The sequence below is a fragment of the Myxine glutinosa genome, chromosome 9 (genome assembly GCF_964187855.1).
Source record: "Myxine glutinosa chromosome 9, kmMyxGlut1.1, whole genome shotgun sequence".
Taxonomy (NCBI): Eukaryota; Metazoa; Chordata; class Myxini; order Myxiniformes; family Myxinidae; genus Myxine; species Myxine glutinosa.
The window spans coordinates 50608251-50621001 of record NC_136269.1 but is presented as its reverse complement, the minus strand read 5'-3'; the positions used below and the strand labels follow the sequence as shown (position 1 = coordinate 50621001).

Here is a 12751-nt window from a genome sequence, read left to right as displayed (position 1 = left end):
GAAATGCGGGCAAGGGGGTTAACAAGGAGAGATGCAGAAAATAGGGCAAAATGGAGAAGATTGTCATGGGGACCGCAAGGCTAACCCCCGCTCTAGCAGGGAAAATGGCCTTTTAAAATGCATGTTGTTGTTGTTGTTGTATCGAGGTTGAAGGGCCGAAACGGGATGATGCTGAGGACCTCGACTGAGGACCCGGTCAGTGCGGCACACTTGTGACCAGGTGTGTTTTGAACTTATATGTATATGCATATATACATATATATACAGTGCATTCAGAAAGTATTCAGACCCGTTCACTTTTTTCACATTTTGTAATGTTGCAGCCTTATGCTGAAATCGTTTAAATTCATTTTTTCCCTCATCAATCTACACACAATACCCCATAATGACAAAGAGAAAACAGGATTTTAGAAAGTTTTGCAAATTTATTAAAAAGAAAAAACTGAAATGTCACATTGACGTAAGTATTCATACCCTTTGCTATGACACTTGAAATTTAGCTCAGGTGCCTCCCATTTCTCTTGACCATCTTTGAGATTTTTCTACACCTTGATTGGAGTCGACCTGTGGTAAATTCAATTGATTGGACATGATTTGGAAAGGCACACACCTGTCTATATAAGGTCTCACAGCTGACAATGCATATCAGAGCAAAAACCAAGCCATGAGGTCCAAGGAACTACCTGCAGAGCTCAGAGACAGGATTGTGTCGAGGCACAGATCTGGGGAAGCCTACAAAAAAAATTCTGCTGCATTGAAGGATCCCAAGAGCACAGTGGCCTCCATAATTATTAAATGGAAGAAGTTTGGAACAACCAGGACTCTTCCTAGAGCTGGCCGCCCGGCCAAACTGAGCAATCGGGGGAGAAGGGCCTTGGTAAGAGAGGTGACCAAGAACCCGATGGTCACTCTGGCTGAGCTCCAGAGATCCTGTGTGGAGATGGGAGAAACTTCCAGAAGGACAACCATCACTGCAACACTCCACCGATCTGGGCTTTATGGCAGAGTGGCCAGACGGAAGCCAAACAGTTCAATCTTGGCTTCATCAGACCACAGAATCTTGTTTCTCACAGTCTTAGAGTCCTTTCGGTGCTTTTTTGCAAACTCCAAGCAGGCTTTCATCACTGAGGAGAGGCTTCCGCATATATATATATATATATATATATATATATATATATATATATATATGTATATATATATATATATATATATATATATATATATATATGTATATATATATATATATATATATATATATATATATATACACAAAGAATTAAGTTAAGCACCCCTACACAAAGAATTAAGTTAAGCACCCCCTAATCCTGTCCTGAACCTGAACCCCCTCGAGCACGTTTGGGACATGTTGGGACGACAAATTGCGAAGATGGTCCCTCCAATAGCCAATCTGGATGAATTGGAACGTGCATTACATCGGGAATGGAACAACCTGCCACAGCAACGCATACGACGGCTTACAGGGTCTATGAGACGTAGGGTTGAGTCAGTGATCCGATCACGTGGGTCCTACACACGTTATTGACGCAAAGATCGCTAGAGGTCTTCTCAGAACAATGACTGTACGTTAGAAAACATAAACGTCATCCACACTGTCCGTGATGGACCTATAGCTCCATACTTAAATTGAGGTGAAAATATGCCTAAAATTCCCAAAAAATTTCACCTTAAATTATTCAGAATAAAATATTGAAAACGGCATGATTGTTATGTTTTTATGTGACCATAATATCACTTCTCCAGAAAATATAGCAATATCATGGGTATATTACACTGTTTTGACGACAACAAACTTGTAATGTGCGAGGTTGTAAAAAAACGGGGGGGGGTGCTTAACTTAATTCTTTGTGTATATATATATATATATGTATGTATATATATATATATATATATATATATATATATATATATATATATATTTATTTATTTATTTATATATATATATATATATATATATTTATTTATTTATTTATTTATTTATATATATATATATATATATATATATATATATATATATATATATATATATATATATATATATATATATATATAAAGATATATATATATATAAAGATATATATATATAAAGATATATATATATATATATATATATATATATATATATATTTATGATGTATGTATGTACTGTTTGTGTATGTAAATTATATATATATATATATATATATATATATATATATATATATATATATATATATATATATATAATTTACATACACATGTACGCGGTTGCACCCGCACATCATATATATATATATATACATATATATAATTATATATATATATATATATATATATATATATATATATATATATATATATATGTATATATTGTTGCGGATATGGGATTTGGCCTCCATCCATATCCGCTTGTAAATATTCCCCTATTTCCCCAATACTCCCCAACTATCCCCAATCCCCCATTCCCTAGTTCCATTGTCTGTAAACAACACTCTGTAGCCCCGACCTTCCCCGTTTTTCCCCCATTAAATGTAGTGCCCAGGTTCACCGCATCTCACGTAGACAACTATAGGACATCTTGCTAGTTATTCTTAGTCTATGTCAGTTAAGGACTCGTTTCCATTAATTCTGACTCTTCGTTGCACCAGAATGTGATTGTATGGCACCAGTAGTGAGTTTAGGACCTCCCAATACCTCCCCGCATCTCTTCCTCATGGAACTACAACAACAACAACAACAACTACAACAACAGCGGGGGCGGCGCGGCGGCGGCGCGTGGAGTGTGCGTCCTCACTCCGGCTTGGTTAGCCGCCATTGCCCATGTGCTCCGACGGGGTTACCACACAGGGGCTGAGTGTCAGCTCCTCGTCAAGGGCGGAGCCCGGTAACCCCCCCGCACCCAATAAGAAGCGGCGGACCGATTCCATCTGGGGCGGAGCTAACGAGCCGAGGGCGTGTCACTCCCCACTGGATATACGCAGCCACTTACCGGAGGTGACGTCAGATGCGCCCCCAGCTTGGAGAGAGAAGTCGCCACCTCCAAGCGCTGCATACCTCCCCGCATCTCTGGACCGGACCGGGTCGATTCTGCCCCTGAGCCAAGGTGCACCTTGAGCTATCGACTGCCTGTCCCTCCTTGCCATCAATCCCTGTGTGAGTCAGTCTTGTCCCGTTTGTCTGTGGTCTGTCGGGGCTAAGATAAGACCGTGTATAAGTGCCCACCTTACTGTGCTGTACCTCTGTGCCGTGTAATCTAAACGTTCCGCATAACCCATATTATATCCTCCTCCGGAGGTCTTGAGAACTGTACCCCTGGTGTCGTGTCATTTAACCCAGCCGTTGTGTCCTTTCCTTCATTGATTTAGCATAGCGCGATTCGGCCAACGTTCGAGTGTAATCGGGTAACTTGTGCGAACACGGCGGCCATTCCGCTCGGCCCAGCATAACATCTTAATAAGTCGTGTCCGTAACAATTGGTGTCGGGAAGTGGGATCGGTCCCGGAGCGCGTTTCACGCGCTCGAAATTATAACGGCGAAATTTGATTGTGTTTTACAAAAAAAAATAAAAACCCGAATTTTGAAAGTCGCGCTATGGCAGATCAAGACGGCTGGGTTCCGGTAGAGGAGAGTGAGGCAGGGTCGATCCAGGACCAAATTGAGGGACATGAGGAGAGCGAAGCAGTGAGGGTAGCAGGGTCGCAAAATGGCGTCGTCGCGCACGAGGTTGCGGGCGCGCAAAATGGCGCCTCGCACATAGCTACGGCGGCCGCACCCGCTGCACAAGTGGGAGGGATGGCCCAAATGCAGGCCCTCATGGAGCAATTTATGGCGCAAATGCAGGCGGCCCTCAACCTGCAGAAGGACGATATGAGGGTTAATAGTGAGCAAATGAGGGCTGATAGTGAGCGATTGGAGGGCCAAATGGGGTCCAATAGCGAGAAATTGAGGGAGGACATGGGGGCCCAGATCGGAGGGTTAGGGAGTAGAATAGAGGGATTAGACAATAGATTAGGGGAAATACAGGAGGGGTTAATGGGGGTAGAAAACAGAATGGCTGCCCAGGAGAATCAGATAGAGGGAGTGAAAAATGGGTTAGAGGGGTTAGAAAACAGTATGGAAGGCAAATTGAGGGACATGAGGGACCAAGCGGAAAGGGAAGTTAAACAAATGGGGCAGCAGATAGAGGGGGTCAGAATGGGGGTAGAAACCAAACTGGATGCTCACAGGGAGGAAATGGAGCAGATGAGGGTGGCATCTGGGCAGGAGATGCAAGTGATGGGAGAAGAGATCAGAAGAGGGGTGAGTGAGGAGGTCGGAGGAGTGCGCGAGGAGGTGAGGCACTGTAAGGAGCACATGGAGAAGGAGGTGAGAAAGGGGACTGTAAAGTTACAAGGGGGCATAGAGGACCTGACGCAGGAGGTGGAACAGCTGACGGAGGGACAAAAAGAAGTAACGGAGCAGGTACAAAGGAACACTGCGGTACTAGGAGGGTTAAAAGCGACACAGAAAGAACTAAAAGACGACTTGATAGCGACGAAGAGGCAATGTCAGATGGTACGTGAGGGACTGACAACGAGGTTGGACGAGGTGACAGAGGTAATGGAGACGAAGGACCGGCAGGTGAGGACGCACATGGAAACGGTCAAGGTAGCCTTAGAGGACGAGCTTGAGGAGACGTACCGGGAAATAAAAGAGGTGAAGCAGAAATTAGAAGAAGTGGAAGAAGGGGTGAGCGAAATTAAGAAGCGACGGAGAGGGGATAAGAAAGAGATAAAAGAGGAGATAAAAGAATTGGTCCAAAGTCTGTGTTCGGATCGTGATGATGTGCTCATTAACCGGATGAGGGATTCGCAGGTGATGGAGGAGAAGCGAAGAGGAAGAGGACCCGGTGTAAGTGGTGACCAATATGGTCGTGCGTATGTTGCGCCAGGTGATTTAAGAAGCTTGGGGGTCGAGATGGACCCGGGTGTTCGTGAGAGGCCGTTGGTGAAGTGTGCGACAGGTCTGGTGTGCGAAAAAGGAGGTGTGCGAGAAAGTCCGACTCTGGGGTGTGTGAGGAAAAAGTGCGTGCCAAGGAGTGAAGGTGCTGGCGAGAGTGAGTCGGTCGTAGCGCGTGTGCGAGGGAGCACATGGAAGCGCGGTGTGGTAAGTGTTACAGAGGGTGTGACGGGAGAGTGTGCACAAGAGTGTGCGCGAGAAAGGTGTGTAACGGACAGGTGCATGAGGAAAGAGTGCGCTGTCAAGAGTAAGGGTGAGTGCGCTGTCAAGAATGGAGGTGAGAGTAGTGAGAGTGACAAGGAGCGTGAGTTGGTTGTGACAGGTGAGCGAGGATGTACACCTGGAATGGAAGGATGCACACCTGGAATGGTAGAGCGTGAGTGGGAATGCACGCTGGAATTGGTCGTGAGGCACGTGGTTGGGTGTGCGAGTGAGAGCACACCTGTGGTTGTCACAGAGGAGGTGACCGAGGAGGGGGCGCGAAGAGGTGTGTTGGTGAGGTGTGCGAGCGACGAATGTGTGCCAAGGTGTTCGGTGGTCAGGTGTGTGACCAAGTCGGTGAGCGGAGTGAGTGTACCGAGGTGTGTAAGAAAAGGTACAACGAGGAGGATGGAAACGGCTGCATGTATGAGCAAGAAAGGGGTAGCGTATGCTTGTAAGCATCCAGGTGAGGCATCGACGATAACCGGGTTAGAGGTTAGAACGACTTATAGCCGAATCGGGCCCTCGGTGCGTGCTGGGCCTCGCTTTGAACGGCCGCGTCCGTGCCCCACTAGGCGGAGCGGGCAGCTGGATAGGAAGGGTCGTCATGGCGACCACTTTTTGTTGAGGCATTCCGGCAGGTCGAGATCGGGCCATGGGATGGCTCCGTGCCGAGATGGTGCGTGGGATCTCGGCCCGGGTAAACCTCCTTCCCTGCACCGAGTGCCGGACGCGTCCAGCCGCTGGCACAACACAACCCGCATTCATGGCTTGGCTTTACGAAGCCGGGCTTTGGACAGGAATTGGCGCACCGAGAGGCATTAGTGAGTAGACTGTGTGATGAGGTTAGTGTTTTGGCCCCAAAATTAGAGAAAAACAAAATTTGATGATTGGCAAAGGAGTGGCAGTAATGATTGGCAGATGATGGGTAGTGATTGGCAAATTTTTGATTTGTTGAAATTTGATGTGCAAAATTGGTAGTGAGCGATGGGCCCGGTGGGTAAGGGTGGCATCCCTGCCACCCTTCCCATGTGGGGCAAATGCGCTATAGATTATGGGGTTGATGGCAGTGAAAACTAGCCCGGGTGGGTTAGGATATATCGTGTGTAGGGACCTAGAAGATGACATTAGGTAACGTTAAGGTTTAGTTAGTGACTGATACCTGTAGTGGGGACGTAGTAGCTTAGTGTTTGATAATGACGAGGGAGCGCAATAGTTTAAAGGGACGACTGGGAAGCGCAAGTTTCAGAGGGGAGTAGTTAGATGAGATGATGCTGTGTGAGAACTGGACAGGTGTGTGGAGCAGTGGATGAGTAGTGAGTGTTGTGGATCAGCACGAATGCGCTTGGGGAGAGAAGGGTGCAGGCGGCACCAAGTATGAGAGCACAGGTGTGCAAGTAAAGGTGGTGTGGAGAGAGTTGGAGTAAGTGGTACGGAGTGGTGGGCATGGTGCGAAGGTGTGGATGGGGGAAGAGTGGACCCCTTTCACGAGTACCCGGGGCGGGTAGTGTAAGTGTTAGGTAGAGGGTATAGGTAAATTGTGGTTGGATATTGGCATTTGTGGTGCGGTTGCAGAATGGTATTGTGGATGGGTGCATTAGTGTTGTGGAAATGGCTGGGCGTGTAGCCTGTTAGTGTGTGTAGTTGGTTTGGGCACTCCACCACTGTGAGGATGTCGGCCAGGTGAGGCCGCAGGTGGGCTCTGGGAGCCGGTAGAGTTGTGGATGGGGCCCGAGGATCCGGAGGACGGACCCGGGTAGCCCAGTGCCAGAGAGGGCACCGAGTGGGGAGAGCGCCAGAGGGCCTTCCCCAGGTAGTTAGGTTAGGGTAAGGAGCAGGTAAGCTCGGAGGCAACTGCAGTGGTGGAGGTGTGCAGGTGGGTAGACCTGCTGGGAGAGCTACACGTCGCAGCCCAGAAATTGTGCGAGGGCACCGGGAGATGAATCGGGGGAGTGAGACCCCAAATTGAAAAGCACCACAGTTTGGTCAATGGGAATTGGTTTTTAGAACCCATAGTGTAAGAGGGCCAATGGTTTGGCAGGAGAAAGACCCCGGGTAATGTAAAGTTGTTAAAGTCATTTAGGAAATAGTTAGGATTGATGAACCTGTCGCACCATACGCAGCCACTTACCTGTGGTGATGATGATGACTCCACACCTGGGTTTTCTTTGTTCTGTGTGCAGGAAATGAGAATTGCTGTGTGGATTGGTGAGACGCATCACGACGTGGATGAGACATTGGGGTGATTCCATCTCTCCCTCCTTAGGAGGGACTGATGATGAATTGGTGATGGCAAATTTTGATGAGAGTTGGAAATGGCAAATTTGATTGGTTAGGAGGGAGAGAAGATGAATTTGGTTTATGGGAGGAACGGGGAAGACAGTAGGGACGTTGTGGATTTGTAAAGTAGATGTTTATGGGTAGTGTTGTGTTTTGTGGATACAGTAAGGGGTAAGGGAGGGGCAATGTAGGTTACCTGGTGGGGGGGGGGCGTACGGTAGGAACGTATCTGTCTCACCTGGTTCCCATGTGCCCCTAGTGTGCATTACCTAATATTGCGTGCACTTTTGCGCCCTTACCACCTGACTCACTTGTCTTCTTCTTTTGTCTCCCACCTCCGAGGATCTGGCTTTGGGGCAGAGAGAGAGGAGAGAGAGGTGCTGGCTCCGCAGTTGTGGGCCTGCACTTTCGCTGCTTGCTGCCGGGATCGATACACCATATGGACCGCAATTTTTGTGGCCGCCCACCATGGACCGCAGTTCTCTTGCGGGCAAGCACCACCCGTGGATGGACCTCTGGGTCAACGTGGCACCTATGCCATACAGGTGAACCACTTTTAGTTGGCCCCCTGACGGCCACAATAAAGAAATGGACGCGGTTGGCGCCTTTCTTTATTTTTGAAAGAAGCCAGAAGGCCAAGTGCACCACATGAAGGCAAGACCAGCGGCAGAACATCGGCCGGCTGCGACACCACCGGTGACGTTGAGCACTTTATTGGTGCACCGGATGGTGCTGACTGTATGATAAGGGTGGTGCTTTTGGTGCTTGGAATGGGTGCTCTGCACATTATTAAAGGCCGTAAGGCCACAGGGCACTCGTGGGTTGGTGTATCGATGCTGGCATGCGTGCTCTCTCTATGCATAACATCTGCATGTGTTCCTCCAAAAACAGGTCCTGGATCGTAGTGTAAATATCAGTGTAGTCTTGTGTAAATAATGCTCCCTACCGGCTGTATGTTTAGTTTGAGGATTCTTTCCGCGAGTCGGTTATCCTGTGGGGGTGGTTCTGTGAGGAGAAGGGTGCAACGTCACAGGGGGACATATTTACTCATTTGTGAACATCTGTAAAACTGTCGCACTCAGGGTAGAGTTAATAGTAGAGGGAACTACATCTGAGTGCCACACTAAAGTAGGTAAAAATTTATCGGGTCGGGATGCCCCGAGGTAGAGAAGGGTGCAATGTTGCGGATATGGGATTTGGCCTCCATCCATATCCGCTTGTAAATATTCCCCTATTTCCCCAATACTCCCCAACTATCCCCAATCCCCCATTCCCTAGTCCCATTGTCTGTAAACAACACTCTGTAGCCCCGACCTTCCCCTTTTTCCCCCATTAAATGTCGTGCCCAGGTTCACCGCATCTCACGTAGACAACTATAGGACATCTTGCTAGTTATTCTTAGTCTATGTCAGTTAAGGACTCGTTTCCATTAATTCTGACTCTTCGTTGCACCAGAATGTGATTGTATGGCACCAGTAGTGAGTTTAGGACCTCCCAATACCTCCCCGCATCTCTTCCTCATGGAACTACAACAACAACAACTACAACAACAGCGGGGGCGGCGCGGCGGCGGTGCGGGGAGTGTGCGTCCTCACTCCGGCTTGGTTAGCCGCCATTGCCCATGTGCTCCGACGGGGTTACCACACAGGGGCTGACTGTCAGCTCCTCGTCAAGGGCAGAGCCCGGTAACCCCCCCGCACCCAATAAGAAGCGGCGGACCGATTCCATCTGGGGCGGAGCTAACGAGCCGAGGGCGTGTCACTCCCCGCTGGATATACGCAGCCACTTACCGGAGGTGACGTCAGATGCGCCCCCAGCTTGGAGAGAGAAGTCGCCACCTCCAAGCGCTGAATACCTCCCCGCATCTCTGGACCGGACCGGGTCGATTCTGCCCCTGAGCCAAGGTGCACCTTGAGCTATCGACTGCCTGTCCCTCCTTGCCATCAATCCCTGTGTGAGTCAGTCTTGTCCCGTTTGTCTGTGGTCTGTCAGGGCTAAGATAAGACCGTGTATAAGTGCCCACCTTACTGTGCTGTACCTCTGTGCCGTGTAATCTAAACGTTCCGCATAACCCATATTATATCCTCCTCCGGAGGTCTTGAGAACTGTACCCGTGGTGTCGTGTCATTTAACCCAGCCGTTGTGTCCTTTCCTTCATTGATTTAGCATAGCGCGATTCGGCCAACGTTCGAGTGTAATCGGGTAACTTGTGCGAACACGGCGGCCATTCCGCTCGGCCCAGCATAACATCTTAATAAGTCGTGTCCGTAACAATATATATATATATATATATATATATATATATGTATATACACATACATATATATATATATATATATATATATATATATATATATATATATATATATATATATATATATATATATATATATATATATATAGATGAGTATACATATATTTTCAATATATATATATGCTGTGTGTGTGTTATTATATTCTTTTGGAGATATTTACAGCCCGTTTTATTTCATTATAATTGCTCACAATATCATCAGCCAAAAGTCTTGCAGCTTTTAAATCATACAGCTAAAATGTTGACTGCCTCAGATCATGATGTGAAACCTTGACTCTTAATGGCAGTCGTGGACGAGGCTGTATTGCAGCAACATTTCTTGCCAGCCCTGCGTAGTCTCAGCGATGATATGCAGAGCTTTTCCCACGAGCACCAGGTAATGATTTTCCTGAATACTAAAGTCATCCGATCTCTGCTCTGCTATTTCTCATTGTGCCATTCATGTAAGTAGTTTTTCACAAAATTGTCTTGATTATTAGTCTCTCTGACCTGTACCTTTGATGGCTTCCTGGGTATGGTGAAATTGTGTGCCTTAATGTTCTTGTTCTCTCACTTTGATACAAGTGAAAAACAAGCGTTACGCCTCGGTCCCCCGTCGTTGAAGTGATGTGAGTTGACAAAGTGGAAAACGCAAGGCGGCCATCTTGGATTTTGGCGTGGCGACCCAATTTTCAATAGCGTTCTCCCTTATGCGTAGATACACTCACACACCAGATTAGAAGTTAGTAGTTCGTTTATTTTTCAAGATATTCCGCTCACAAGGCTCAGACATACATGGTGGCGGCCATCCTGGATTTTGATGTGGCGACGCAATTTTCAATAGCGTTCTTCCTTATGCCTAGATACACCCACTCACCAGATTAGAAGTTGGTACTTCGCTTATTTTTCAAGATATTCCGCTCACAATGTTCAGACATACATGGCGGCGGCCATCTTGGATTTTGACGTGGCGACCCAATTTTCAATAGCTTTCTTCCTTATGCCGAGATACACCCACACACCAGATTAGAAGTTGGTACTTCGATTATTTTTCAAGATATTCCGCTCACAAGGTTCAGACATACATGGCGGCGGCCATCTTGGATTTTGACGTGGGTTGCACCCGCACACCAAATTAGAATTCGTTCCTTCGCTTACGCATGCACGCCCGCACGCAGGGGCGCACACGCACGGACGGACGCACGCACACACGGACGCACGCACACACGGACGGAGGGGAAAACCACAGTCCCCCTTTCGCTCCGTGCTGCGACGGGGGACAATAACTACTGCCCGATTCACTTCTGCTTACTTTTGATGGGATATTATTTCCCATTATTGTTTGTCATGGCATGGTGACTTCTTTCCATTGTTTTTGTCATAAGAAATTAAGTAATATCTTTTATTTTGATGTAAATAGTGAATTCGAGGTTAATAGTACCATCTCGTAATGACCAGTGACTGTTTGTGAATCTCTTGTCACTTGGTGATGTTTTTTTTTTTTAATTTGGGGCGGCTACCGAGGGATGGGCATTGTCAGGCATCAGGTTGGCAATTTAAAAGTGGTAAATAGTGAGAGAAAAGGCCATTTGGCCCATCAAGCATGCATCACATACCAATTTCAACAATTTGTCACAATGGATATACCATCCATTCTAAATCCATACTGCTTGTTGCCATGTCTATTTTAAGCTCATGCACATTTATAGTGTCAAATTTCATATTTTCAGAGTCATCCTCAGTTATTGGAAGCTTGAGTCGACTCTAACCATGAAGAGTAGGGAAATTTCACATGACAAGCTACAGAAATCAAAACGAGTGAAGGCTTCTCCATGCTGCTCCATGCAGATTGCAAACTCACCTCACTTAATGTTTCAGCAGGAGCTGTATGCAAGACTGAGGAACAGGAAAAAAAAATTGGTATACAGAATCGAGGCTCATGTAAGAGCTAACACATTGAACATGAAAACACGTCGACAAGTTGTTTCAGGGTAACTGCCTCACCACAAGATTCCATGTACCATGGGCGGGAGGAAGGGTGTGACAACTGAAGACGAGATGGGATAAATCTATGCATGAGAGAGAGAGCAGTTTACATTGGAAGAATTCCCAGGAAGAGATGATGTCAGAGGCTGTAGAGATGGGAGACCAGTCCAGATGATTGATGGCTGCTTGAAGACCATGCCAGTCGGCCTGAGTGAAATGCCAGACTCGTCGACGCTGAGGAGGCTCTCTGAGAATGGCCAGAGAGATGTCCACTTTAACAAGCACATGATCAGAAGAACTAATTGAAGCAGAAGAAGAGCAGCAGACATTTTCAGGGAAGTTTTCATAACCAAGTCTAGAAGAGATGATGTACCGTTGACTGAGATCCGGGTCGGGAAATTGACAGATTGTGTCAGTCGCAGTTGGGCGCAGAAGTCCTTTGCTGAGGTGCCGTGGCTGGTGCGCGAGGTACCCACACCCAGCCAGCTTGCATGATGACAGTTGAAGTCGCCACATATGAGGAAGAGAGAGTTGGGATGAGTGGATATAAGTTGGTCCATGTTGTCAGACAGCGAGATGTAAATGGAGGCATCACTGATGTGTAGATATATTGACTTAAGTGCATAGATGTATGTAGAAAATATAGTGTATGGAAGATATATTGACTATAGTGTATATAAGCAGCCGAGGTGAAAAGGCCAAACTCTCCAAAAGTAATGTTGAAGGGGAACCCAAATGCTCAGACCACCTCAATGCTAACCTGTTCCTTGATACCCTACAAAATGGACATGTTGTGTCTTTTTCTGATTTGTGATTTATAATGTAGGTAATTTTGCCTTTTTGGCCTCTAAAGGTGGTTTTTAATGTAGGTAATTTTGCGATTAAAAGTCAATCTTCTTCTTCACACATATCCATGACGTTACACTCAGAAGTCGACAACCATATTCGTACTGTCTATGGGTTACATCTCACGGTACGATTTACGATTTAACTCAA

The 12751-nt window shown here is 46.7% G+C and overlaps 1 protein-coding gene across 4 annotated transcripts in view; it reads left to right on the top strand.

Annotated features, from left to right (window-relative positions):
- Window positions 1–12751, top strand: part of LOC137435403 (RAB11-binding protein RELCH homolog) — a 228606-nt gene that overhangs the window by 203116 nt on the left and 12739 nt on the right. For all 4 annotated transcript variants that reach the window (XM_078784344.1, XM_068129167.2, XM_068129168.2 and 1 more), the window contains exon 25: window positions 10078–10166. In XM_078784344.1, coding sequence (XP_078640470.1) covers window positions 10078–10166 — 89 coding nt within the window. The remainder of the gene's footprint in view (window positions 1–10077; window positions 10167–12751) is intronic.